Source organism: Cryphonectria parasitica (genome assembly GCF_011745365.1).
Source record: "Cryphonectria parasitica EP155 unplaced genomic scaffold M406scaffold_1, whole genome shotgun sequence".
NCBI classification, from domain to species: Eukaryota; Fungi; Ascomycota; class Sordariomycetes; order Diaporthales; family Cryphonectriaceae; genus Cryphonectria; species Cryphonectria parasitica.
Window position 1 is genome coordinate 4,021,134 of NW_024468909.1, and position 27,677 is coordinate 4,048,810.

At 54.1% G+C, this 27,677-nt stretch overlaps 8 protein-coding genes across 8 annotated transcripts; 4 read left to right on the forward strand and 4 right to left on the reverse strand.

Annotated features, from left to right (window-relative positions):
* Positions 1-1,891: 1,891 nt before the first annotated feature.
* M406DRAFT_66909 (uncharacterized protein) lies at positions 1,892-4,719 on the reverse strand (the record flags this gene model as incomplete). Its single annotated transcript, XM_040925021.1, has 7 exons — positions 1,892-2,471; positions 2,549-2,583; positions 2,689-2,841; positions 2,971-3,403; positions 3,464-4,096; positions 4,242-4,611; positions 4,680-4,719. The coding sequence occupies 7 exons, from the start codon at positions 4,717-4,719 to the stop codon at positions 1,892-1,894; spliced, it is 2,244 nt and encodes a 747-aa protein (XP_040781470.1).
* Positions 4,720-7,774: 3,055 nt separating this feature from the next.
* M406DRAFT_66910 (uncharacterized protein) lies at positions 7,775-11,517 on the reverse strand (the record flags this gene model as incomplete). The annotated part of the gene is made up of 3 exons (XM_040925022.1): positions 7,775-10,966; positions 11,096-11,152; positions 11,233-11,517. The coding sequence occupies 3 exons, from the start codon at positions 11,515-11,517 to the stop codon at positions 7,775-7,777; spliced, it is 3,534 nt and encodes a 1,177-aa protein (XP_040781471.1).
* A 1,297-nt stretch (positions 11,518-12,814) lies between these two features.
* M406DRAFT_66911 (uncharacterized protein) lies at positions 12,815-16,045 on the forward strand (the record flags this gene model as incomplete). The annotated part of the gene is made up of 1 exon (XM_040925023.1): positions 12,815-16,045. The coding sequence occupies one exon, from the start codon at positions 12,815-12,817 to the stop codon at positions 16,043-16,045; it is 3,231 nt and encodes a 1,076-aa protein (XP_040781472.1).
* A 564-nt stretch (positions 16,046-16,609) lies between these two features.
* On the reverse strand, positions 16,610-17,950 carry M406DRAFT_246957 (SGNH hydrolase; the record flags this gene model as incomplete). The annotated part of the gene is made up of 1 exon (XM_040916436.1): positions 16,610-17,950. The coding sequence occupies one exon, from the start codon at positions 17,948-17,950 to the stop codon at positions 16,610-16,612; it is 1,341 nt and encodes a 446-aa protein (XP_040781473.1).
* A 748-nt stretch (positions 17,951-18,698) lies between these two features.
* M406DRAFT_336175 (Emopamil-binding protein) lies at positions 18,699-19,766 on the forward strand (the record flags this gene model as incomplete). The annotated part of the gene is made up of 5 exons (XM_040921115.1): positions 18,699-18,912; positions 18,991-19,017; positions 19,107-19,243; positions 19,337-19,571; positions 19,657-19,766. The coding sequence occupies 5 exons, from the start codon at positions 18,699-18,701 to the stop codon at positions 19,764-19,766; spliced, it is 723 nt and encodes a 240-aa protein (XP_040781474.1).
* Positions 19,767-21,185: 1,419 nt separating this feature from the next.
* On the forward strand, positions 21,186-22,192 carry M406DRAFT_59501 (uncharacterized protein; the record flags this gene model as incomplete). Its single annotated transcript, XM_040924637.1, has 3 exons — positions 21,186-21,349; positions 21,426-22,124; positions 22,159-22,192. 3 exons carry the CDS (start codon positions 21,186-21,188, stop codon positions 22,190-22,192), a joined length of 897 nt encoding a protein of 298 aa, XP_040781475.1.
* Positions 22,193-22,513: 321 nt separating this feature from the next.
* Positions 22,514-23,253, reverse strand: M406DRAFT_336178 (P-loop containing nucleoside triphosphate hydrolase protein; the record flags this gene model as incomplete). Its single annotated transcript, XM_040921116.1, has 2 exons — positions 22,514-23,103; positions 23,205-23,253. 2 exons carry the CDS (start codon positions 23,251-23,253, stop codon positions 22,514-22,516), a joined length of 639 nt encoding a protein of 212 aa, XP_040781476.1.
* Positions 23,254-24,580: 1,327 nt separating this feature from the next.
* On the forward strand, positions 24,581-27,193 carry M406DRAFT_344220 (uncharacterized protein). Its single transcript, XM_040921957.1, has 5 exons — positions 24,581-24,844; positions 24,936-25,205; positions 25,356-25,631; positions 25,705-26,803; positions 26,865-27,193. Exons 1-4 carry the CDS (start codon positions 24,813-24,815, stop codon positions 26,672-26,674), a joined length of 1,548 nt encoding a protein of 515 aa, XP_040781477.1. The 5' UTR covers positions 24,581-24,812; the 3' UTR covers positions 26,675-26,803; positions 26,865-27,193.
* The last annotated feature ends 484 nt before the right edge of the window (positions 27,194-27,677 follow it).

A 27,677-nucleotide genomic window follows, 5' to 3' on the forward strand; every position in this document is an offset into this window, starting at 1 on the left:
AGTCAAACAACCGTTTATTGACAGGTAGCGAATAAAATAGTCTAGGTCGGCTCACCCCCAGCTGATACTTGGCTCGTTATAACTTCTCTGTCTTTTTTTCTTCTCCTTCTTTCTTTTCACTCTCAAATGAGTAGAGACGTATAGTATGCGGCGGAACGGAATTCTTTGTCATTGTTGCAGCGTGTGTGTGTGTGTGTGTGTGTGTGTGTGTGTGTGTGTGTGTGTTTATTGTATGGAAAGGAACTTCCAGGGAAATTACTAGAAGGAGGAGAAAGTAGATGAAGACGAATGGGTTAGACTGTACGGTGGAAAGGCCTGTTGTCCCCCTGGGCCCGGGGGGGGGGGCCTCTTTCACTATACTTTACCCTGTCTATAGACAGACTTACCCCTTTGATAGAGACACGAGCAGCAAACAATAAGAATGCCGAAACTAAATTCCCACAAGATAACAACACCGCCACACAGAAACAGCCAAAAAGAATACACTATTTTTTTTAATAAAAAAAAAAAAAAAGGAATTTCTCTTGAAAACGCACTCACAGCCCTGTGTATATGCATGACAAAAATCAGACAACCAACGTAACCACCATGACCCCATGGAGACTCAAGAGCACGAGAAAAGTCAAAAGTTCCAATTGTTCAACTCGAGCACCGTTGGGTCATATCTCTCTCAAGGTAGCTTCCTGCTTGATGTCGATATTACACATTCGAGCAATATAAGGATAGCCATCCCTAATACAAGCTGAGAATAATGCCATCCATATAGAACGTCTAGAACTCGCATGATAGACCTTGATTGTCCTATAATCTAGCCTCGGTGTCAGACATCTGAATCGCCGGCGGCTAAGTTGGTATGAGGAGGCGGACTACGCGTCAGGGTGATGTGGCCGTCAGGTCTGCGTTTCGGAAGAAAGCTGGAGCAGCTATTCGAGGCTGCATAAAGACAAAAGAAGTCGGACCTCTCTTCCTATGTGACCGAGAGAACATGCCTTTAATCATCCACGAGTAGATGCCTAGGGTATCATCATTGAGCTATCCCATTTGCCACATCGAGGGCCGCGAGGCTATAGAACATTACACTTCCAACATTTCCCTCCATCTCCGTCAGCATGCTCCTTCAGAGATTCCCCTACCTAGATAGTCGGGCCTGGCATACCAAACTGAAGATCTCTATTGAGCTATACTATACACCCGTCACCATACCCCGCTATGACACCTATTGCGCAGTCTCCGAGATCTGGGCCAGTATTATGGTCACATAAGCCTGGTATGAACCTTGTACAATATCAAGGCCTCGCTGCAGCACCAAGATACGTTTCTCTAGGGAAAGGACCGTCTCGTTACGCAATAAAAGGTGGGCCTTCGTGTAGCCGTCTCATGAGCCGACGGAGGGCTGCACGACCTCGCCAACGTACCACAGTCTGCCGAGGCGAGCAAAAGCGTAGAGACGCTTATGCTGCAGCAGATGGGGGATACCAGCCACAGCTAGCTGTAATAGAGAAGCCGGGACTTTGCGAAGGTAGAAAGCCCCCACATGCATAAGTCTAGAAGCCATTGGGAGGTGCCAAGATCAAAATAATAGGCTATCCCTTCGAGGTGTCAGACATGGGCCAAAGCGAGTAGTATGGAGAAAATTCCATTGTACTTACCTTGGCCATAGATCATGGGGGAACTGAATGATATGCATCGCCCTGGATTCGACCAGACCGATCATCACATGCGTGTGCTGGTCAAGTCCGGTTGTCTTCCAGAGTGCCTTTTGTTTGTTCTTTTCCTTTACAGGTCTTTCTAAATGCTGACTCCAGAAAAGAGTCGCCAAGATTGTGAAAGTAAGTGGTATCATATCTAGATGTGTTGAGAATAAAGTCGTGCAAAAGGAGAAGAAAAATTATCATATAATCGAGTCGATATCTGGGAAGGGCAACGTCTTGCCCCCTGCCCTGTGATAGAAGCCCGGATGGTCGTCACGACCTAGACTAGGTCCAAGGATAGAGGCTGTGTAGGTATGCTGATTCGTGTTCGTGGGAGGCGGTGGCGGCGGGAATGCTGAGGGCGTGTTATGATATGTGCCCAGGGGGTTGGACAAGGACCCAGCACGGGCATACACTGGCTGCTGAACAAACGCTTGACTCTCTGGTGGCTGAGCCGTCGCGAGCGCAGGCATTACGGGAGATTGTTGCGGAATGGCCAGCGTACCGGGCGCGGCCTGACCGTTTCGTGCTTCCGCGAGCCAGACCGGGATATCAGGTCTCTGAGAAGTCCCTGCGCTGCCGGTACCAGCCGAAGAGGGCACCGAAGACAAGCCTGACGGTTGCCTTCTCTGACGTAGGAGGACATCTGCTCCGGACCTGTTGCGGTGTTTGTCTCGTTCCTCGTAATCCGGAGGTGCGATCGCTTGTTCGAGCATATAATGCGGGCCTGGCAGCCGAACATTCTCTGGTGGTTTCCTGGCCGGCATTCTGACAAGACGACTGGGGATCAGCAGAAGAAAGACAAGGTGGGGCACGAGCAACATAGTCCATTCCGAGAAAGAGAGAGAGGAACGTACCCAATAGTCTCCCTTGGATTGTCGTAAGGAGTGCCCTGTTGGATGCCATCAACGGCAAGTCGAAGGTCACGCGTCTTTTCAGTTCCGCTTGTTAGCACCTCCTTGGACACATCTGGCGACAACAGCCTCTGTAGACTCACGTGGTTTTCAATGGTGGCTGGGAAGAAAACAGCGAAGGCGTCAAAGAGTTTCATGTTGGACTGTATCAGCGCAGCAAGGGTGTCGTCGTTGACAACTTCCTGCCGTATAAGTGGCGCTGAACTGCCTTCCACTAGATTGTCGTAGAGACGGTGCTGTCTCGCAGCCAGAAGTATCTTTGTGACTTGAATAATGTGGACAATCTATCATCAGATCGGACATGAGCCTGTCAGCTGTTGTACCCGTGGCAGCCATGTCCAGCTTCGAATTTGAGGGAGGCATACCAATGTCTGATCAACTGTGAGAAGCCTTTCCCTCCCGTCGACCCACGGCTTCTGATCAGCAACTGCCTGGCCGCATCGCCAGAACCGCGAGAGGCAGATGGCATATCCAACCGCCTGCTTCTGTGATGATACCACAAAGTCTGAAGGCAGCTGCTTCGCGATCTCTGCGCTCGCCTGTTCCCGCAGACCCGGCACCGAGAACCTGTACAGGTCGATGTAGAGCTCCCAGAACGTGGTGTACAGCATGACGAAGCTTCCGCGCTGTGGCGAGTTGAACCAGCGCTGGACGGTGCCTATGTCTGAGACCTTGAGGTATTCCGGTAGGCTCTGGCTGAAAGTGAGGAGCATCTGCTGCAGCTTGCTGACCTGGTTCAGAAATTGTGAAGGCTCAAGCTGGGCTGGGCGGGGATGGCGCGTTGGGGGATCCGCCAGCCTTTTCGTGACCCCGAGGATGTGATGTTTTGCCCTGTGAAGGTGTATGTGGTACACGCACAGTGGTGTCTGCCCGGGCCGGGTCTGTCCGAGTGTGGGCGTGGCCATCGTCATGTCGCCTTCTGCGGGAAACTCGCTATCGGTGGCAGGAAACTTGAGGTGCATCACCTCGTCCCGCAGGATGAGATGCTCATCAAAACCGCTCGCCAGATAGCGATCCAGCTTCCAGATGGTCCAGACGGCACGGCGAATGATCTCTTGTTTGATAGGCGTGTCGACAGCGCCATCCCAGTTCATCTGCAGAGCAGTGATGAGACGCCCAGCAAGACCCATATACATCCAGACTTTCCCCATCTGAGATTCTACCCAGAAGTGACAGATCGTAAGAAGGAGGATGAGGAGGTTCTCAAGTCCATCGCCACCCCTGAGAAACGTGCTGATCTGCTGTAAGATGTACTGGTCGACGTCCTCGGCACATTTTTCAGCGAACAAAGGCAGGCTTCTAGATCCCGGGATGAGGAATCTGGCCGTCATCGCACATACGCACCGAACGATGTGTGGGCTAAGCGTCTTGTCGTGGATTCCCTGATACGTCTGTCCTGGGTGGAAGATGCTCATAAGGGGCAGTCTGCCCCAGGTCTCAAACCAAACATCGAAATGTCTCGAGAGCAGGTCTACACGGGCAAGAATGTCTCTGCGCAGTGAGAAAGTTAGAAGGAGCGAGGAGAGATGAGAAAATACGAGAGGAAGGTTGCAAAGATCGGGTCAGAGATTTAAGGGAGCGCACGCAGGAGCGGGTTGCCACTAGCTCATGCTCGAAGAGCACAACATATACTTACTCGGAATTCAAGACACTTCCAAGCGAAGGTTTTCGGTTTGCGTCCGTCAGGCCAGGAGACACACTCGATGCGCTGGGCGAGATGAGCTGCTTGGCCTCAGCACTGACAACAGACGGCAGCGACCGAGAGGCGACATTCTGGACCGGGTTTAAAGGCGTGGTGGGGGAGGCGCTCGCGCCCGGAGCCGCAGTGAACTTCCTCCTGGAGACCTTGTACTCGCAGTTGAGGCCATTCTCCAAGCATCTCCTACATTTGGGAAACTCTCCGGAGCACTTGGTCTTGTGCGAGTGACAAGCCTCACAGGCACGTTGAGCGCGTTTCCGACGAGTGCCGGCTTCAGTAAGGTCTTGAGTTGGAGTCACTCGTGAGACTTTCAGGGATAAGTCAGGTTAACTGAGGAACACTGCTGTACAACATCACATGTCGGCTGTGTGTGACATGATCTGAATTCGATGACGCGCACAAGGCTGACACCCATGATGAGGATACTGGTGGGAAGGGGCTGGTGTACTGAAGGGTTGATTATGATAATATGAAAATATAAGAGAGGGAAGGGTGAGAAGAGCTTGAAGGTAGCAGATATAAGGGAGGTGACCGAGGGTAACACTGCATGAGGAGCGGATGGAGGTGGTGAATAGGTGCCATGGTCACACACACCCCACACTCCGTCTCTCCATCTCTTTCTCTGAGTACAACAGGGACACATAGAAACAGAAAACGTCTTGCTCACCTTTCTCGCCGTCGTCTGCGACGAAACCGCATCTTATATTGGCTTTGGCACATTTCTCACAAGGTGCACCGTGCTGATTCGCTGGCCTTCCAGAGCATTTGATCTAGGCGATGAGCCATTCCTCGTCAGCCAGGCACGGCCACACAAAATATGTTTGGATGGAGGGGGGAAAGGAGGCAATGCGCAGGGAGACTGAATGCATGCGTGGGCCATTGCCCCTGGGCGTAGATTTGTGATGGAGACGACATTGCCCGAGGGGTTTTTTGGTTTTTTTTAATGCTTTTTGTTGGTTTGGACAGTATAGTAACGGTCTTACAACAGGCGATCAACCACACGTGCATTCACTCGGCGCGCCATGCCGGACCAGACAATCGGGGATGGTGACGCAGTAGCGGGCATTCGCGTGCTTCTCTCTTGTCCCCTTACCTTTCGTAGTCTGCAGGTCGAACAGCTATCATTCGAGCCGGCCAGCCGAGGCCGCTTCTGGGCGGGCTGTTGGATCGTTGGCGGCTCATGTTGGTGCTGGTGCTGGTGCGGGCGGTGGTGCTGATGAAGGGGCGGGCTCGAGCTGGATGTCGCGATGCTGCCGCCGGCTGTCGCTGCGAGCGCGGACGCGGGCGTATCCATCTACGCATCTGGTTCTAGGTGCGTATGTACGGGCCCAGGTTGCGTTGTGCAGACAACAATTGAGAAAACAAAATAAACTTTTAAATTTATAAAACAAAGTAAAAAAGAGAAGGAAGAAATTGCGGGTCAACAACGAGGACAAAGGGTACCGAACATGACATGGGGTTTGGCAGGAGGGGGGGGGGGGGAAGGTTTATTGTTCCCTCTCCTCCTATGACCTGCACTGGCGATGATGATTTGCGAAAAGAGAACCGTGTTTCCACTAGACAAGAGGGTGAGTAAGTAGTAGAGCTTAGCCGCCCAGCTGTGTGCGTGGGTACGTGGGGAAAGTTATCGAGTCTGGACCTGGGCTTGACCTGGCGGTTGCCCTCGAAGGAACGTCTTCGGTACGAGAGAGGGAGAGGGAGGGAGAGACGAAAAGACAGAAGCCAGGCGATGAGGGACTGTGTGTGTCTGTGGGTGGTGTGAAGGGGGGGTGTGTATGTAGGGTAAATGGTAGTGGTGCAATTGGGGGCCACCCTTTTCTCCCCTGGCCAGTGTTGATCCTTCCCAGAGCCCTGGAACCTCCTTCCGTCGTTCCAATTGTGCTCGAATCCTTCCCAGCGGCACGCGATGGAAGCTAGGCTATGTTGGTGGCTGTCTTACGGTGGGTGTGCTGCCTCGATGTGGAAGGAGAACCTCGCCCCCTTTCCATTCACCCCATCCTCCCCTCCCCTTCAGCACGAGCACGGCAACCTGGACGCTGTTTTCACCCCTCCCACCGCGAGCCCACAGGCCCTTTAATGGGGGATGTAGGACTTCTCCTTTGAGTGTGTGTGTCGAGAAAAGGGCGGAGAGCGGGCCCACCCGTAGTGTCACCCAGTGAGAATGAATGATGCAGGTATAAAAAGCGTGTGCGTAGTAATAGTAGTAGTAGGAGTGGTTAGTGCAGACAAGTCTTTGAAGACAAGGTAGAATCTTGATCAAGAAAATTAGGTGAGTGAGTGGATACGGGTGGTGAGGGTGAGGACTGGTCGGTCAGACAAAATAGCTGGGGGTCACGTCGTCTCAAATGTAGGTTGAACAGAAAGGAACAACCAACCGGTCAACTGCATTTCCAGGTGACAGGCCAGGCAGGCAGGGAACAGCAAGTACCTAGCCCAATCTCATACGTGCTCATAGTACATAATCCATTTTAACGTATGATGCTACCATGGCACGCATGGTCCTAGCAGAGGCCTTGGAATTAATTGCCGCGCTCGCTAACCTGAGGAGGGATAGGCAGTGGCGGCGCTATAACTATGGCACCATTAGCTGATCCAGCACTGTGGGAAGGATCAGTGGTCACCACACAGCTGAGGATTTATTTTGGTGGTCGTTTGGGGGGACAACTGAACCAGAGGATAATTATCTCAGCTACAAGACTAAAATCAACATGGGGCTACCCTTTTTAAAAAGAACTAACAACCTAAAAACACAATACAAAAAAACTAACCCCCACACGCTGGTTTTTCTTTTCTTTCTTCCTTGTCTGCAAACAGTCATCCGCCCATAGTGTCGGCGCCGTCCTAACCAAATCTGTCGTAGTAGATAGTACTGGATTGTACCATGTACACGATACTCTCCTTTATGGAATCCTCCCTGTCCCTCATATGTCCTCACCCACTCAACAGAAAGTAACCACACGGCCTCGTGTCCAGGAAGGCACATACTATAATACATAGTAGTATGAGTGGTTTGGGACTTATCAGTGGATTGCCAACCACCCACCCGTCAGATGCGAGACGTCGCGGGTGGCCGGCTCCTCCTATTCCCTACTAGGGTCTGAATCCTAATCGCACCACCTGGGAAGACAAGGGCTCAACGATGGTATCTTGCCTGTCCCAAATATAGGACTATGTAGATAGACATTAGCTAGAAAAGGTTCTTTTGTCTTCTTACTGGCAAGCTCTTGCAGAAGCAATCCTTCTGACTGCAAGATTCCCCTTTCATAATAGTCACCATTAAGGGTCGGCTGCCGGAGGAATCATAAACCGATCTCTCTTATCATCACACCCAAATTTTGTTTATTGGTTTCGTTTTGTCTTAGCCGCCTGCCGACAGTAAATAGAGCAAAGGAGGAGAGGGGGAAAAGAAAAAAGAAGAAAAGAGGATGCATGTATCTATGTATAGTATTTTTACTCCCCAACCGACCCCCCTACAACGCACCACCTCGTCCGCCGGCAGCATCTCTCGCCCTCGCCGCGTCGACCTTGATATCCGGCAGCTGCCTTCCCCGTCCCGAGGGCCACGCGATGTATTTGATCTCGGCGAGATACCTGAGGTACCTCCCGACGTCCTCCCGCGACACGCCGTACCCTGCGCTCTCGTCTATGCCTGTGAATCGGTCCGCATCCCGCCTCAGCACGGCGACGGCATTGCGATCGTCCAACTCGGGCGCACGCGTGTTGGCCGGCAGGTCGTTGACGCAGAAGTGGAACAGTGGCATGAGCGCGTTCTGCTCGGCGTCCTTCTCGAGGGGGCCCGATGACACAAAGGTCTCGAGCGCCGCCTTCCAGTCGTCGTAGCTCACCTCTGGTGTCTGGTAGCCGTAGTACTCTAGGATTGAGAGGTACTCGCTCATGCGCAGGCGCGGGTGCGCAGTGACCTGGACCACGTTGACGCCGTGGTCATTGACGAGCGGGTTGAGGGCGCCGGCGACCACGACGCGCGCGACGTGGTTGACGGGCACGGCGTTGACCGTGTTGATGATGCGTGGGCGCGACGACAGCTGGATGCAGCCTTTGAGCATGCGGATCAAAAAGTCGTCCACGTTGCACACGCCCGTCTCGCAGTCGCCCAGGATGTACCCCGGCCGGATGATGGTGCCCTGGAGACCGCGCCGCCCTGCCTCGCGAATCAGCTGCTCCGATACCCACTTAGTCTGGCCATAGCCTGTGCCCAACCCGACGCGGCTACCCTGCATGTCGTCTTCTTCCAGGATGGAGCCCTGGCCTGTGCGGGTCTGCTCTTCCGACAGTTTAATGTAGTGGTCGGTGTCGAGGACGGCTGTCGAGCTGACAAATGAGAAAAGCTTGGGCTTGCCCGTGTTGCACAGCTTCATCGCCTCGATGGTGGAGAGAACGTTAGGCGCAACCATGTCGTGGTACCGCTTCACCCAGTGGACCGAGGCGCCGTTGTGGATGACCACATCGACCTCCTCGGCCAGTGTGTTCCACGTCGAATCGTCGATGCCGAGTTGTGGCTGCGACAGATCACCGACAGCACAGCTCAGCCTCGAAGTCCAGTCATCGTTCCATACTCCATTTCCGAGAAGGGAGCGCCGTATGCGTTCGAGCGCCGCTGCAGCGTCCTTAGCACCTCGCACATGAGCGATCAGCCTGATGCCGGACTGCGTCCTCTCCAGAATGTCTCTGATAAGATAAGAGCCCAGGAACCCAGTAGCACCGGTGAGGAAGATGGTCAGGCCGCTAGAGGACCCGATAGAGTCTGCGTCTGCAGACTGGTACTTCTCTGGAAGAGTGGCAATCAACTCGTCCAGAGACCTGGCATAAGCAGGCACGCCGTCCTCGGCGGCCTCGCTTGTACCACTCTTGCCCTTCTCCACCTGTGCAGCAAAACCTGCCAGGGTCGGGAACTCGTACAGAGTATTGATTGAGACGTCCACGCCCAGATCCTTGCGGGTGGTCAGAAGAAGCTGCTGGGCCAACAGAGAGTGTCCACCCAGGTCGAAAAAGCTTTGATCCCGCCTGATGGTCTTGGGGTTCAAACCACGCACGAGTTCTGCCCATTTCTCAGCGACTGCCCTCTCGGCCTCGGTCAGAGACTCCCAGTACTGCAGGTCTTCTTCTGATGCCTCCTCCGTCCGCTCAGCCACATCAGGGAAGGGTAGGTTGGGCTTGTCAACCTTGCCGTTGGGGTTTAGCGGCAGCTTGTTAAGTACGATATAAATCGTAGGCACCGCGTAGACTGGCAGACGTGACTTCAAGTGATCTCGGACCTCTGTCTGCATCCGTCTGTACTTCTTCAGGTAGACTCTGACGGACCCCATCTCGACACCCTCATCATCCACATCCTCCAGCTTGTACGTCGAAAGCCATTTCTCCCATTCCTTTTGTTCAGGAACCACGTAGCTGACCAGGGTCGGCTCTTCATTTCGATCTCTTCGGACGAGGGTCTTGCAGTCCCGGATCAGCGAGTGTTGGCTCAAGTTGCTGTCGATGTCGTTCAGCTCGATGCGGAAACCTCGAATCTTGACCTGGTCGTCGGCCCGGCCGGTACACTCGACATCCCCTGACTCCAGGTATCGACCAAGATCACCAGTCCGGTAGAGTCTGTCCCGAGGACCCTGGTAGTACTTTCGCCATGGCTCGTTCTTGTTGTTCTTGGCGTCCAGCTCAACCCACTTCTGGTTGTCGACGAACCAGTTGACGAGAAACTTCTCCTTGTTCTTCTCCTCATCTCCAAGGTAGCCCTCAGCGAGACCAGCAGCACGGCAGTAGATCTCACCTACCTCGCCCACCTGGCACATCCGGCCTCGGTCCTCGCGGCTGACGACCAGCAGCTGCACATTCTGCATACCCTTACCGGCGGGAACAGTATCCTTGAGCTTGTCCAGGTAGTCAGGGTCCCTGGCGGCGCTGGGGATCTCGTAGTAGCTCACTGCTCGCTGGGTCTCGGTTGTTCCGTACATGTTGATAATGTTGGCATTCACCGCCAGTCGCCTGAGCACACGACAGTCTCTTGTTGTCAGGACGTCCCCGACGAAGAAGACGTTCTGCAGACTTGGAAATTCGGCTGTTGCGCCACCGACAAGGATCTGACCCATAGCTGGTGTCAAGTGGCTGACGGTTGGCTTGTGCTCCCCCATCCACTCTGCCAGCTTCTCGTGCTGGATATCCTCCCTCGACGGCACGAGCAATTGCGCCCCCAGAAACAAGGGCGTGAAGACATCCCTCTGCACGGGATCGTGAGCGATACCAGACAGGAGAGTGAACCTGCTCTCCGACGTGAGGTTAAAGCGCTCGGACATCCAGGTATAGTACTTGGTCAAGCTGAAGTGGCGACCAAGCACGCCCTTGGGGCGTCCCTCGCTTCCAGAGGTGAACGACAGGGTGGGATTTGAGTCTGGACCCACGACGACATCTGGGGGAGCCGCCGCCTTTCCTCTGGCGCCCCCAAAGACATCCTTCCCATCGACCTCACCACCAGCAAGGTATCCATCATCTCGGATGCGGAGGTCTGGCACTTCTGCCTTGAGCTGCAACGACTCGTCGATGTAGCTCTGGACAAGAGACGCCAGGGGTCCGTTCTCATCCGTGGCTCGGCCGATCCGAATGAGAGCTCGCGGCTGGGAAACTTCCAGGTAGACCTTGAGAACAGTGAGCGTCTAGCAAGGAAAACAGTATAGAGAATGGAACCCTTGTTCTAGACATAGAAAAAGCAAAGGTTTGCCTAACAGTTTGCCTGTCCCAAGTTCCTGAGTGGCCCACCTGGCCCAAGCAGTGTAGCGACTCACCTGTTGACGAGCTGGAGGGTATGCCGGGTCTAACACGGTCATAGTAGCACCAGAAGCCTAACGATATTGTGAGTGTAAGTCGATGTTTACCCTCTCAAGGAATAGAGGAGAACAGAAGTACAATTGAAAAGACTCACCAATGTGCCCATCATACAAACGACCAGGTCCACCGACCGATGCGCCCAGATCATGACCACATCCCCATTCGTAACGCCTGCATCATGCAGGTAGTGAGCGAGGACATTGGAGGCCTCGTAGATTTGGCGATAGGTGAACCTCCTCTCTGGCGTTGTCGACGTCTTGGTCTCGACGACGCATGTGCTGTCGGGGCTCCTCTCAACTGAGGCCCTGAAGCGCTCGTGGATGGGGCCGACAAAACCTGACCAGTCAAGGTCTACGGTAGGATCAGGAAGCTGTGACATGGTTCTCTGCAGGTTCCCCGGATGTGAGGAGTGGTGATTGCCAATTGAGAACCAGTTTCAAGTTGTAGGTGGAAGCAATTGATGGAATAGAAAATTTTGGAAACTCCCATTTGGGTGACTAACACGATCCAAGGCCCAGCAGGCGCTCCCGTCAAAGCTTCCAAAATCCTTGCCGAATATGATGCATAGGGATCCGACTGCGGAGGCTGGAGGGGCATCTGGTGCAGGCTCTAGTGGCGTCACTGCATTAAGTAAGCCTGCCCAGGTACCGTCCCTGTCACTGCAAGTCACCATAGTCCTAACCCTCTTTCCTTCCTCTACTACAAAGAGCTTTGCCTAGGCCTGCATACATCAGAGAATTGAAATCATTGGAGACTTAGAATTCATCCATCACTTCATATGTACTCTGCAAGCCTGAGGCATGATGCTGGAGCTATGTCATGTCATTCAGCTGCAGAGTCTCAACATAATTGATTCCAGGGCAGTGAGATGTGACGCTGCTCATCAAGCAAGCCACCATAGCAAGAGATCACTATTAGCTCATGCTAACAACTCGGCACGGCCCGCTGTGAAAAGACACAGATGTAAGATGCTTGGGGGAGAAGAAAAGAATTGAAGAGACAAGGAAGTCTTCATAAGATGTGTAGTGTACTTGGACATCTGTTATTGGGCTGTAATACCAGTATATGTATGAGGTGGCTACTATCAAAATAAGATTAGAGTATTGAGGATTGAGCCAGAATGGAGTTTGAGGTGGGAGAGAGCGAGCAGTGTCAGGGTTTAGATGGGCGTGGGCCGAACTAGACTTGGGAATCATCGTAGTACTAGTAGCATAATTGCAATCAGTACAGCAACTACTCATAAAGCAAGGGAGGGAAATAAGTTGGAGGTGGGGGGGGGGGTTAATGGCAAATTAGAAGGGGCGCGTAAGCCAGTATAAAGACTGTAAAATGAAGTTCCAGGTACATGTTCATGCTAACATTGCTAAGAGACTATACTGGTAAGCTTAGGGGTCCTTACTGGGTGTGCCTGTCCACTGCTCATGGCAAAGGGCAATACAAAAAGAACGTGGGGCAGTTTAGTGGAGAGCTGTGGACTCCTCAACCAGCTTCAATGCTCCAGCTCCAACGTCCCCCAGAACCAAATCAAATCCCAAATCACGACGACGCCTTGTTCGATTCCCCTCGCTCATCCTTCTTTTCCTGAGCCATTTACTTCACTTCCAATTATGTCGTTATAAATTCAACAGCTTTTCGACGCCAATCTCCCCTCCTTCGTTCCCTCCCAAGTAGGCACAATGCCGCCCCGCAATCCTCGATCTACCGACCGCTCGAAACCCCCTCCCACAGACTACAACACCATCGCCGCACAATTCGCAGCAGCCAAGCGCCGACAGCAGGCTGAGGGGGTCAATGAGAAGAATGAGGACACAGCTGAGGAGAATCAGCGCGCCAGTGCCCTCAAGAGACAACGTGCAGCCCTCGAATTGCGTCGGAAGGCCGCATACGAGCGACGTTGGAGGTGGACAGTCGGCTTCTGGGTCTGGATGCTGTGCATACACGCCATTGGCATAGCATATTTCACGTCTGGATTCCTTCTGACGCGCCTTGTTCTCGACGAGAAGTCCAACTGCACTATCAATCCCGTAGAGGCCACGACGACAGGAGATCTGAGTGTGTTGTCGGACTGGACGGGCCGGGGTACAGTCGAGGGTGGATGCTGGCACCCCAAGACGTTTGAGCGGGCAGTGGTGGTCATCATCGACGCATTGCGATATGACTTTACCGTGCCGGTGGAGGACGATGCCGAATTCCACAATGCCTTTCCCTTTATGTACGAGACCGCTTTGAACTCTCCAAATCATGCCTTCCTGCGGCCCTTCATTGCAGACCCGCCGACAGCGACCATGCAGAGGCTGAAGGGGCTGACGACCGGAACGTTGCCGACGTTCATCGATATCGGAAGCAGCTTTGCGGGTACGGCCATCGAGGAAGACAACCTGCTCATACAATTACGGGACGCCGGGAAGAAGATTGTTCACCTTGGAGATGATACCTGGGAAGCCTTATTTCCTGGATATTTCGAGCCCAATATTAGCAGGGCTTACGACAGTTTCAATGTCTGGGACCTCCACTCTGTTGACAATGGTGTCCTGGAGCATATCTTTCCGCTTGTGACGCCGGAAAGAAAGGGAGAGTGGGATTTGCTCATTGGACATCTGCTGGGCGTTGATCACGCTGGCCACCGCTACGGTCCTGCCCATAGTGCCATGACGGCCAAGCTCCGTCAGATGGACGGTTTCATCCGAGATCTGACCGAGAAAATAGACGACGACACGGTTCTGATCGTAATGGGTGACCATGGCATGGACCCCAAAGGTGACCACGGCGGCGAGAGCGATGATGAGATCGAGGCTGCTCTATGGATGTACTCCAAGAAGCCTGTTTTTGGCCGGACGAGACCCGAATTCGTCATCCCTCCGTCCACAGCCAAAACCAGGCCCGTCAATCAGATTGACCTTGTCCCGACTCTGGCTCTATTGCTCGGCATCCCCATCCCTTACAATAACCTGGGCGCGCCTATCGAGGAGGCCTTTGCTGGCAAAAAGGGCGACGCTTGGAATTCTCTGGCATCTGCGGTGCGCGTCGCGGCTTCTGGGATTCAGCGATATCAGGCATCCTATTTTGCGGCCCGGGGAATCGACCAAAAGATCGAGGCCGGGTCGCCTAATGAGTTCTTCCAAGGCGCCGAGAAGGTGTTGAGAGACCATTCTTGGGGCAGATCCTACGAGACGGTATACTCTGCTTTCAGGGACTACCAGGAGGAAAACCTGAAAGTGTGCAAGAGCCTATGGGCCAGATTCGATGTCCCTAACATGATCATCGGCTTGGTGATTACTGGCCTGGGCCTGCTTGCACTGGTCATATATATCACCAGGGATGACGACGACGATCTCGCCGAGTTGGACGACTTCGAGCTGGATATGGCAGAGCAGAAGCTGGAGGTCGAAGACGGCAAGGCGGATCTGGATATGCCCTCGTATCAGACGTCCCCCAAGACAGCTGTCAAAGCTGCTCTGGCCGGTGCTGTTCCAGGCGGTGTGCTGGGCACCACCTACGCCGCCTTCACGAAGGCGGATGACTACCGTCTCGGTGCTGCCTCGGCTGGACTTGCAAGCACAGCGATGGTCATAATAGCACTATTGAGAAAACGTTTCGTCGTCCCGTTTCCATCCAACATTTGGGGCTGGCTGGCAGCCACTTTCACAATAAGCCAGTCTATTGGCTTCGCTTCCAACTCGTACACCATTTGGGAAGACTCCATTCTCCTCTTCTTTGTCACCACATTTGGCCTGGCAAACGCATTGGCCGCCTTGAACATCGAACACAAGCAAAACCGCTACCTCGCCATCTACCACTCAATCCTGTTTGTCGTACTCGGACGTGTCGCTTCTTTTTCGAAACTCTGTCGTGACGAGCAGTACCCTTTCTGCAAGACCACTTATTACGCATCTTCAACGTCTTCGACGTCGGCACCATGGCACCTGGTTATCCCGTTTGCCGTCTTCGCTATTCTCCCTTCGATCATCAAAGCGTACTATATACCCACACGATCCTATCATGGCCTGGCGCCCACATGGATCAGCTACGCACTTCGTATCACTCTGTTCCTGTCAGCAGTGTACTGGACCATAGACACAGCAGACAGCGCGAACTGGATTTCTTCCTTGCCCGCAGGCATCCTCAAATACATGAGCGTGTACACTGCGCAACTCGCCCTTGGAATCGCCCTCGTCGCAGGTGTCACCGCATTCATCTGGGCTCCTCCATGTATCAACATCATCACGACATCTGCAGACCCCAAGAGAGCACAGATCGTGGTCCTGGGCTACGGCAACGCCAATGGTGCGCGGTACCTTCTGCTCCCCATCAATATCATGGCCGCCTGTATCCTACTTTCCAAGCCTATGGGCGGCGGCGCCATTGCCCTCATGATGTGGCAGGTATTGTCTCTCGTGGAGCTCCTCGACCTCAACGACATCGCCGGTGAGACCATCGGCCCCGTGATGCTAGGCCTGCTGGGCAACTTCCACTATTTCAAGACGGGTCACCAGGCCCTATTCAGCAGCATCCAGTGGGACGCAGCATTCATTCCGCTGTTCACGCTGCGATACCCGTGGAGCCCGCTGGTGGTTGCCATGAACCACCTTGCGGGGCAAATACTCGCTGCGGCGTGTGTGCCACTGGTTGTATTGTGGAAGACGGGGCCGAAGCGCAAGGGCGTGCTGGAGGGCGTCAGTCGAGCGCTGGGTGTGTTTGTGACATTTTTTGCCGTGGAGAGCTTGGCGACCATGGCCTGGGCCGGGTACCTGCGGCGGCATCTCATGCTGTACCGGGTGTTTTGCCCGCGTTTCATGATGGCTGCCCTGGTGCTGTTGGTCGTAGATCTCGTGGGGATCTTGGTGGCGCTTACAGGAGTCAGGATCAATACTCTGGCCATCGGGGAGGCGTTTGGCCTGGCTGATTAGAATGTGTATGTGTTTGTCTTATGGTAGGCATGGCCATCTGATTAGGACCGCAACTTTTTTGTTATGGCAATTACGGCTGGATATAGAAAGAAGAAGGGAAACAGCTACTTAAGTACTTAATAGCCTCCTCTGCATTCTCGGCGAATAAAGAAAGGGTCTCTTCAGATCAAGTGCCCTCAGGCTGTTGATTTTGATTTCGTCTCTCTTATCCCCCTCCCCGATCCCCTTCTTTGGGCACGAAAGAATGGGGGCTTAGAATTACGGGCCGTAGGCGTCAAAGATAGATGCCCTGGAAATTTTTATCAAACTCTGTGTAGGAGAGTATTAATTGTACCTAGCTAGTCGAGATGTATAAAATGAGAGATATACGAAATTATAATAACAGAAAAAAGCGAAAACAAAAATCTAGGGATATCAAATCGTCTCACCCATGCTCTGCTCAGAAAACAATCCAAACACATACTACAATAGGAAAGAATAAGGAAGGATGAAGACCAGCAAGAGACTCAAACACCAATCAAGTCTATCTACACACTCCCTGACGTTAAGAAATCGAAACACCCTTTACAGCCCATATTCTCTCCAGATGTCATAGATATGGTCCCGAATCGCCTCACATCCCATAGTGCGAGGATGAAACGTCTTCCCATAGCTCGTGGGAACCCACCACATGCCATTCTGCGCCGTCACGCCCCCATACGCCGGGCGCAGTGAAGGGTCACGGCTTTTCGCCACGGCCATGTAGCACAGCGCCAGCTCGCCCCAGTCGCCGGTAGCCTGTGCGTTGTGCAGGCAGGTCTGCGGGTTGACAAGTTCCGAGGCGGGCGACAGCATCATCATCGCGCCGTCATCGTCTGGAGGGGGGTGGTCGCTGTTTGGCGGGTCGCTGTTCGGCGGGTCGCCGTTGGTCCCGTTGGGCCAGGTCGTCTCGTTCCGCGCATTGTCGGGCCCGCCGACAAGGAAGAACCAGCTCTCAATGCGCTCATACGCAGGCTCCACGACCCCCGGCTCGCAGAAGCGGTGGCCTTCAAAGAGCGCGTTGTAGTCCGCAAACAGCACCCGCGGGCGAGGACCACGGAACCGTGCGGCGGCGCGGGCGACGGCCCTACGCAACTTGTCGTTGGCGGCGTCGACAAGAGCATTCATACGGCCCCGGATTTCGCGCGACAGCTTTGGGCCGCCCCACCAGACGCCGAGGGACATGGCATCGCACTCAGGTGTCTGGTCGTTGAAAAATCGGGCGTAACCCGTCACGGTGAGGCTGAAGAAGGGCCGCTTTTCCCAGGCGACGGCGTCGAGGATCTCGTGGAGGATGATTTCAAGCCTGTGCTCGAAAACGCCGCTGGCAAGGGCGGCGTCACTGGCGGCCAGGGCGGCGGCGCAGGTTCCGCTGTAGAAGGAGTAGAAGCGGAAGATGCAGGCGTTCATGACGTTGAAAAAGCCCAGGTCGTTGCCGCCGATGGAGAGTGTGGCGAAATCGAGAGGGAGAGAGGTGTTGATGGCGTCGATCTGGCTGGACGGGTCAACGCCGGAGAGGAGGTCGGTGGTCACGGCGCCGGTGCACGACAGCCATTGGAAGGAGGTGTTGGTCCCTGTGGTATTGTCCAAGTCTGCGTGGAGGAGGAGAGGGTAGCCATGTTGACCTCGTCGGCAGTCTCCTTCCGAGACGAGATACTGCCCGTCGAGGCCAGTACCGATACCTGCAGAATAGGAATCGCCGAGTGCGACGAAGCCCCGAGAATGCCGGTACGAGGGCGGAGAAAAGAGAGGATTGGGCTGTGCGTTCAGGCTGAAGATGTGTTGTTGGCCGCTATTATCATCGTTGGCCCGGCCACGAGGTAAGAGAGATGCCGCGTGGCATATTGATGTAGAGATGGCAGCAGAGAAAAGGAATAATTTGCGCATTATTATAAACAAGTCTTGTCCTTAGACATTGATCTTGATTTTCATTCGTGTCGCAGAATCAACAACGCCTTTCGAGAAGTTGAACTGGACTGCCACCAATAAGGAGATAGCAGGATATAAGCACCCAGCATTGTGGTGAGGATGCAAGGCAGCAGCAGATAAGGGAAGGCACATAAGCACTAGGTATGACCAAGTTGGTGATGGTGTGGTGGCAGGTAGTACTTACTTATTTCGTACAAGATGCAGTAACTAACAGGGCCTCTTTAGCGCTTCTGCAGTCTTACTTGACCTCCGGAGCCAAGGAGTTGAGCACATGTTTCCTGTTCAGAGCAGGAATAACGATGGTATGTGAAGTATTAAGAAAGTACATGAGATGAGTTGATTAGGTGGACCTAGAGTAGATCTGAGAAGCGAAACACATCATGCAGATATCATTCAAACGTTCCGTTTCCATTTATCTATTTATTTATTTTGCAACTTACCCTAGACTTCAAATCAAAAATCCAAACTTTGTTAGGCAGTGTCGACCCTGCAGGTTGCCGGCCTGACAGTGTCATGCATGGTATCCACGCCTTTGGGGTGCACTTGCCCTCCCAAAAAAACAATGCAATATTGAAATCTCACACAATCATCGTCTTCACTTCTGTGGGAGAGGAACCAGCTTGAGTGCCAATTGTGGCCCGCATCTGACCAACCCAGGAGAGATATCCGTCTCCTCATTTAATTTCAGTGTCTTTGCCCAGCAGCCATGGCTCAGGTCTTCGGTATCCCACCTCATCCATACTACCCACAGGATGCACACATCCCAAATTATGTTCCCAATACAAGCTCTCTCATCGAGCTGCTTGTCCGCCTGGCAAGCTTGCTGAGCATCACCGTCTTCACCGCACTATGGCTCGCGACAAGGTTCAACCCGAGGCTCTCTCTGGTCGACAAGACTGTGTTCGGCTGGTTCGTTTTATGTAAGTCCAAATTGCCCCTCGGTGGACTAATTTTCACCTCTCAAACCAGATTTGAATCAGTGGTTGACATATACGCAGGTGGATCGCTGCACTGTTTCTTCGAGGGTACGTGTCGTCGGCTGAACTTGCCCTGCATCAAGCTCAGACCGACCCGATGAGTTTGATGGCTTACTTACTATTGGAGGACTTGCCAGGTTATTTCTTGTATAACCATGCCACCCTCGCCAGTTCACAGGACCTCTTTGCTCAGTTGTGGAAAGAGTATGCACTGTCCGACTCTCGCTATCTGACGTCGGACCCCTTCATGCTCTGCGTCGAGGCCATCACAATCGTGAGTAGAAACGACAGCCCTTTCCTTTCCAGTACCTGGCCCCATGGAAGCAGGCTTCAACAAAACACACAGCACTAATGACTCACTCTGTAGGCCGTATGGGGACCCCTCAGTTTCGCAACAGCTGTATCGATCACCCGCACAGGCAGCCTGCGCTATCCCCTCCAGATCATCGTGAGCGTGGCACACCTGTATGGAGTGGCGCTGTACTACTCCACCTGCTATGTCGAAGAGAAAACCAATGGTGTCATGTACAGTCGGCCCGAGTTCCAGTATTTCTGGGTCTACTTTGTTGGATTCAATGCCCCATGGGTACTTGTTCCTGCAGGTGAGTCGACGGTCGCTCTCTTCCACCGTGATTTGTACATGCGAGGAGGGCCTTGCTGATATGGCGGTGGTGACACTGCTGGAAGTCATCATTGTACGTAGCATCCAGAACATCAACAAGTCGACTAGGGCGTTCGATAAGGTGGCCGCCACTCTAGACAGGAAGAGGGATAGATTGAAAGCTGCGTTTCAGTAGCTGAGCATCCCATCTCAAAGCATCGGACTGAATGCAAACCAATCGGTGCCTTGATTCAACTTTAAAGAAATCGCTCATGAAACTCCCTGCCTTGTACGCCCGCGAAAATGCTGCAGCTCCGCTTCTATCGCACATACTTGCTCATGAAACGCTTGTGGAAGTCACTCCGCAGCATATCATTCACAAACTCCTTGCTCCTGTTTTTGTCCTCTGTGCCCCTTGCCTGGTTCTTGAACACCACATCATCATCCCACCGCCTTTTGACCGTAAAGTCCGGCTTGTTGAGCAGTGGATTTCCCCTCGCAATGTCCTTCTCCCTCTGCTCCGCCTCGGCCGCTGCCCTCTCCCTCTCCTCGCGCTCGCGCTTCTCCTGCCTCTCGCGCTTGACCCTCTCGAGCTCCCTCTGCAGCTCCGCCTCCTCGTCGTCCGAGTCGCTCTCGTCCGAGTCGCTATCGTCATCGTCGTCGTCATCATCCTTGCCCGAGCCATCTGAGCCATCCGAGTCGTCGGCATCAATATCTCGTGTCTCTTCTAATATCCGCCGTCGCTTCGCCTCGGGGTCCTCATCCTCGTCATCAGCACCGCCAGCAGCTGAGGCGCCGGAATCGAGAATGCGCTTGGTGCCATGGCTAGCAGTGGCAGGCTCGTCATCTGCAGCAGGGGTTGGGCCGCCGTGCAGCTTGGCCTGGTGCGCAGCCTCGGCGGCGAGAAGCTCGGCGCGCAGGTCGCGGGTCTCTCGGTCGCCTGTGCCGCCCTGTCCTGGTTGTCTATTGGAAAAGGGGATGGTGTTAGCAGGCTGTAATCGCCCGAGGTGAGGAAAATGCAGTGGGACAAAGGGCGTACCGGAACTTGAGCTGGGTATGCGCGGGCAGGAGTCGCTGGTGGTAGGCTGGGCCACGAAGAGCCTCTTTGCCCCGTGCCTGGTGATCTTGTGTCAGTGTCCGGCGGTGATTAGAGGAAAAAGGCAGACTGATATTCTTACAGGGTCAAAGGTAGGTCTGTGTGCGGTGGTCATTTTGTGGTTGAGGGAACTGAAGGAGAGGAAGCTTGTCCAGAGAAAGATCGGTAGTGCGCAGGGCCTCAGTGAGGAGGTCGTTGAGAGTTTGGAGAAAGTTGAGGTTTGGTTTGGGAGTGGTTCGGCTGGTCGGGCGTCCCGAGGCTCTGGTGTATGCTGGAGGCACCCCTGTAGATCAGCGTCACCGCCCGGCAAAATTGGATGCGACCTACTGTGCCACAGCGGGCTAGCAGCGAGCTTTCCCACCTCCCCGCGATCGAAAAAGTTCAGAAGCGGAACGGGACGACAACTCTCCTCCAGGCTAGACGACAAAAGACATTCTGCAGCCCTAGGCATGATTGGTATCACCTGAGGTCTTCTGGGCAGAGAGAGGAGAGAGAGAGAGAGAGAGAGATAACTTCAAAATGCCCCGAGAAGCAGAGCCTTCTCTCAACGAGAAGGCGTTCGTTACGCAGGCCCTCCAAGAGCACCTCCGGCTGGACAATCGCAGTTTCGACGACTATCGGCCGATCGAGCTCACCTTTGGGGATGAGTATGGCACGGCTGAGGTCAGGCTGGGCAAAACGAGGTATGTGAAGTGCATATCTGGGCTAATATGGGCTATATGTTCGGAAAATCTAACCATAAACCAATCAATTATGCAGAGTCCTCGCCAGAACCTCAGCCGAAGTCACAGTTCCGTACCCAGACCGGCCCTTCGATGGCGTGTTCAACATCGTGACCGAGCTCAGCCCCATGACCTCACCCGCGTTCGAGGTCAACCGTCCCACCGAGACCGAGGTGCTCCTCTCGCGCACCCTCGAGAAAACCGTGCGGCGCTCAGGCGCTCTAGACGTCGAGTCGCTGTGTCTGGTCGCTGGGCAAAAGTGCTGGTCTATCCGCGTCGACCTGCACGTTCTCTCACACGACGGCAACCTGACGGACGCGTCGTGCCTGGCGGCGGTCGCGGCGCTGCGTCACTTCCGCAAGCCCGACACGGGCATGGAGGGCGAGGTGCTGACCGTGTACACACCCGCCGAGAGGGAGCCTGTGCCGCTGAGCTGGCTGCACTCGCCGTTCTGCGTCACCTTCAGCTTCTTTGGGGATGAGGCTGAGACGGCGCTCGTGGACGCGAGCTGGATCGAGGAGCAGGTGCGCGTCGGGAGCTGCACCGTCAGCCTCAACAGGCACGGCGAGATCTGCCAGATCTCCAAGCTGGGCGGGACCCCGACCGAGGCGGTCGCCCTGTTGCAGTGCACGAATGTGGCGCTGACCAAGGCCAAGGAATTTTCGACGCTGGTGGACCAGAAGCTTGCGGAGGACGTCAAGAGGAGAGACAAGGGAGGCCTGATTGCGGAGCTGTTGTCGGCGGAGAACGACAGGCAGGCCGAGACCTAGACAAGAAGGCTTAGACAAAGAAATGAATTCATGATACCCCCCGAGAAATAACTCCAGCTTGTCAGTCATCTCGAGACACTACTGGTTCTAGCATGTATGTCAACTGCCTGTTCGTGACGAATGTAGCAAGCAGCCTTGCTCCCTCTGTTGCGTCTGGTTGTGCCCCCCCAAGTAAATAACACACTCGAAACTCCGCCGTCCCTGCCAACCGCTCTATAATATCCTGATGACCTCCTCCATAGATCTGAGAAACGCCTGGGACGCCATGCACACACACAGACACACACACACACACACACACACACACACACACACACACACACACACACACACACACACACAAGCACCCGCCTCGTCACCTCATCACGGGCGGCCTCGACTCCTTGTTCCACTTGACCCTCGACCTCACCCACTCGATGGCTTCCCTGACGCCGGTGCCCGTCAGGGCGGACACGGGCAGGACCCTCGAGTCACGGATGCTGCTGGCCTTCTCGCCCTCAAACACCTTCTTGACCAGGCCCTCCTTGATCCTGACGACCTCGACACAGTCCTCCCTGTCCTGCTTGTTGGCCAGCACCAGCACGGGGACGCCCTCGGTCTCGCTGTGCTGCAGCACGTCCTCGAGCACCAGGCGGCACTCGTCCAGGCGGCCCGTGTGGTCGTGGTCCAGGTTCCCGTCGCCGATGTCCGTGCTGTCGATGATGAAGATGATGGCGTGGCAGCTGGCGTAGTAGCTCTGCCACAGCTTGCGCAGCGAGTGCTGCCCGCCCACGTCCCAGATCTTGAGGTACATGTCCGGGAGGCTGATGGTCGAGACGTTTTGCCCCACCGTCGGCACCGTGTTGAGCTTGGGCTCTGGCTTGTCGGGGAGAAAGAGGGACTTGACCTGCTCGTGGAAGGTCGTCTTGCCGGCGTTGTCGAGGCCGAGGAGGATCACCGAGTACTCTTTTGGGCGAGCAGAGGATGTGTATGTTAGCCTGGGGGTTTTTGTGAGGGGGTTGGGCTGGACTGGGCTGGTGGGTGCGCGCGCGCGAGAGGTTACATACCTTCCTTGCTGGTTGCCAGCAGGTAGAGCCCCTTGGCGAGATGGTACATCTTGTCATTGGGCTATGTTTCTGGAGGGGTTACAACAATCTACTTTTGCGATGGCGGTAGGTGAGGATGGTGAATTCCCAATAAGGATAGGGAATGATCTTCCATACCACTGACTGTAGGGTACCTGGACAAGGGCAGCAACTGTACTAAAAAGTAGAACTGTACAGTTAGCAAAACAGGGGGGCCCCTAGTAATCCCGCTGAGCTTCAGTACTCCACTACTGCCATGTGGTGCTATCAAGGACGTAGTGTACAGTACTACAGGAGTGCCTATTACAATACTACGTCTTATTGTTTTCTTACTTCAACATTCAGAAATGATAGCCTCTTTCTTCCTGCAGATGAGTTGGATGGCTCTCTCAAAGCTGTCCAGGTGCCTAAGAGATGCCCAACGACCACTGCAAGCCTCTTGACCACATGTCTCAGATGCTCCATAGATGGCGTCTTCACCACAGATGCATCTTGCCAATACCTACCACGGTTTGAGTTGTTGATTACACAGCTAGGACGACAAACAGCATATACAAGCGACGATGAGGCAGCAGCCCATATGTAAGTAGCAAGTCGCCCATCTACCTGGTATTGTTCACATTGGAGATCCATTTTCAGACCCCTGAGCCAGTCACATACTTTTATGTGCCCAACCCATGTGGCAACGTCCTCCTCAAACGAACCATTTTCGATATACGGGACGCTTGACAAGACATAAGGAGTCCCTCTTAGATGGTCCCGTCTTCAGTGCTCTTTCTTACTTATGATGCGATCCGGAGCATAACAACGACCTCATAGTCGATGGTGCGGTCCTGGTGTGACCAACAACCTCGCCACGGCCCTCATCGCCACATACCATCACTGGGGAATCCGGGTTTCCCGGGAAGGACCGCCACTTCACTCAAGGTGGCCTCTTTGGGCTGATGGTGTCTAGATCATTCAAAGCGACTTGTCGGAGAAGAGCCACCAGGGACCGTTAATGAGAGACATGTGCTCCGGAGCGGCCGGATTCTGCCTCGAAATGCTCTGCAAAATATCAATAGAATACCAATACAATATGGAAAACAAACACCGGGAACTTTGGGATCATAGCCGGTCTTACGGATACATTGATGATCAACGTGTATCTCCGTCCCTCCAATGTCTCGGTACACGCAAAGATGGCGTTGCGGTCCAGAGCAGTTTGCGTCCTGGCGTTCTTGAATGCTCACACTTGAAGCTGCGTTGACGCCAGCAGAGGGCTACTATACTCCTTTGAGTGCATCTGCAGTTGCTAAGCGACCAGGGGCATGTCACCCCAACTGCGTCACTGTGCAGATGTACATCTACCTTGCAACGGAATTCCCTACCCTACCACTGACCATCATGATGTGAATAATCAGTGTATCTATACATGAGCCTCGGCATCATTTTCAATACTGGTAGAGAAGGGAGTAAGGCGTCCATCCATCCCCTCATCACCCCTATCGACTGGCCTTTTGAAGAGCGCTCGACATCAACATCTCAGCACACAGCTCTGTGGTTGACATCCCCAACTTACTGCTCACGACGTGGCATGCGTTCTCGAACATGGCACCCGTTCCTATCGAGCCCGAATTAAGGTCTGTTACACATCGAGAGTAGTCCTGTTACCATGGGCTTTATGGATGGACTTCATCTATGTAATGAGTGCGTTCGCTGACTGCGGGGCAGATACACGGGGGCGGTATTGGTGGCCCTGCACGTCCTCAGTGCAATCTACTTCACTCAAAATGTAGGCGCCAGCCTGTATCGCTCATTCAAATCCCTCAGCCCGTCTCAAGATGTAAGGCTTCGTCTTGATCGGCGGAAAAAACTGGTGCCCATATTCGCCGGTCTTGCCCTGCTCAGCCTCGGTACTGCCTGCTATGCAGCGCTGGCATACGCATCACTGTCGTTCCGTGTTTGGGCCGCTGAAAGAGGGGTGGTTGAGAAACCTCAGAGGTCAGTTCTACTGACAAAGTACTACTGAGAAGAAAAAATTATTTGCTAGAATCTAATGCATGTTCTCATCAGCGGCGCACAACAAGGCCTCGCTACCAACACCTCGGTTGTTCAGGAAGAGCCTCACGCATACACCTTGTTCAGCAACAGCGTGCGGTGGCTGGCAGATACACCAATCTACCAAGATGCCTTCGAGATCGTGGCAGAGAAGGCTCGTCGGTTCTGGTGGGGACAGCAGCTTGACCTGTCGATTGTCCCCTGGAGCGTGCTCGTGGCTACCGAGGGCACCCGCCGTGGCATCTCGAATCTCTTTGCGTTCCAATGCCTGGCACACCTCGTCAGCCTATCCTTTGCACAGAACCTCTTCTTCGTGGCCCTGCTCCTTACGCCGACACCCTTACCAGAGGGAATTCAAGCGCCATCCCGGTATATTTTTTTCACTCCACCTCTCGACGGAACGTTGCCATATCCCATGGGCCTTTCGCTAACCACTATGCAGGTTCGCTCGTGTTCGTAACGCCATCTTCACACCCAAGCCACGCGACTGGGTTCTGAGCCCGCGCCTGTTGCTGCTCACCGTCCTGGCCAGCTATGGTACTATCTTGCGTCTGCCTTATGCCGCAGGAACAGCATCTTTCAGCCGGGTCCTTGGCGCATCTCGTGCCTTCACATTCGCCCCCTTGGTGCTCCGGAGTGTGGCGCCGATCTCATGGGGGTCTGTACAGTCTGGCCGCAGGGCCAATGCTGCTGCTTTCGTCAACCTATTCAGGTTCATGGCAGTAACGAGTGTTGTACTTCACGGGATGGCTACCTTGCGTGGTCTGCGGTACAACCTGCCTCAGGCCCATTACCACCGGCACAGCAGGTTCCTGCCCTGGGATATTGAAGAGCGGTCGAGATGGGAACGCACGACCACTGCGATCGGCAAACTTCTGGGGTCGACGAGAGACCACCCAGTTGTTGCCGCCGTCGGCTACGATGTCCTGATCAGTGGGCTGAGCGTTGGTCTCTGGGCAGCTGTCCGATCCTTGGGCGCTGGTGACATTCTCACCTTGGCCGTCCCGCTGTATCACAACAAGCACGAGTCTGTCGAGGGTGGTCCCGGCAGCTCGGAGCAGCTCGCACACGACGAGCAAAATCATGACGACACGGATGATACAGCCTCTGCGAGCGTTCGACGACGAGCTGTAAGAGGCTCCAGATCCAAGGAAGACGACGAGGGGCACCGGGAACCATCCGCATCATCGCGCCGCCGCGGCAGGGTACGCAAGACCGGACGGGACCCTGAGGAGGAGCCCGGCGACGACACGTACCATCCGAGTCCTGAGGAGAAGAGCAGCGTGAAGGGCGATAACTTGCCGGCCCAGGAGGTAGATCTGGAGGCCGCAGGCCTGGCGTGGGGTCTCATGTCGGTTGGTGGTCTGCCTTTGGGGAGCGCTGGTGTGTTTGGTGGTGAGTGTCTGGCATAAGGGACGGTGTGAATGCTGTCTTGCTGGCCTGACTTTTGAGTGTCTATCATATCGGGAGACATGACGGTGGAAGCTTGTTGGGGTGAGGAGGTATGGTTGAAGTAAGATGCTGCTATGCGGCTAGACCAGGTGAGCATAAAGTTACGATGACCTGCAGAGGGACTTTGTGCTGAGTTCTCAATCACCACAGGATTGTAATAGATGTCTTACAGGAATTCGTCACTGTGTACGATGGCATTTTGTCCCTCGGACTATCCCAACACTATGATACGGTACTGCATAATTTCCTACGATCCGGGTCATCTCCTCAAGGCCAAAGGCTTCCTCACAAGCACACCGCCTGTCTCAACCACAAAGTCAACATTACCGGGCGCAAGGCTTCAGGCACACAATATTGAATCGTACCCAAGCCAAAAGGGTGAAAGCTTCTCAACCGACTGACAACAAGGCTTTCAGTAGACGGCGATATTTTCCGAACAATATATTGGTGTCATCAATGTTATTTCCCTCTTGTTTCCCACCCCTGATGATGCTAATTTGGGCGATTCATGGGCCCAGTCCGAGTAATGGCCTGAGACATGAACTGAGTGAATGCCTTCATCGGGACCGAGAAAAAAAAGAGACATTCATTTGGTGAAGCATGCCCTCACCAGGGGGGCTTCGGATCTCGCGTCGGCACACGGGAGCGCGAGAGCTCTTTTCAGACAACGCGGTATAGCTCACTCTGCTTGGTCACCGCCATTCGATAATGCCGGTTTTTGTTTTCTAACCCAGCGCGGAGCCCGGTAGGATGTCTCAGATCTTGATAGGAGGGATGGTCGGGCCCGAGACGGGGAGGGACGCAACGGATGGTTTAAGAGAAAGGGGGGGGGGGGGGCGTGAGTAGTTTAGTATAGTATCGGATAAGGGGGGGGAGGGGGAGGGCAAGCGGGAGGCACTCGGGAGAGATCCGAAGGAGGGACGGAATTGTTTCGCGTCTACTGCTTTCAGTTTAGACACATTT

Coding starts and splice junctions, on each gene's coding strand:
- M406DRAFT_344220 (XM_040921957.1), top strand. CDS start 24,813: ATGGCACCCGTTCCTATCGAGCCCGAATTAAG. Junction 24,845..24,935: donor CCTATCGAGCCCGAATTAAG/GTCTGTTACACA, acceptor ACTGCGGGGCAG/ATACACGGGGGCGGTATTGG. Junction 25,632..25,704: donor GGAATTCAAGCGCCATCCCG/GTATATTTTTTT, acceptor ACCACTATGCAG/GTTCGCTCGTGTTCGTAACG.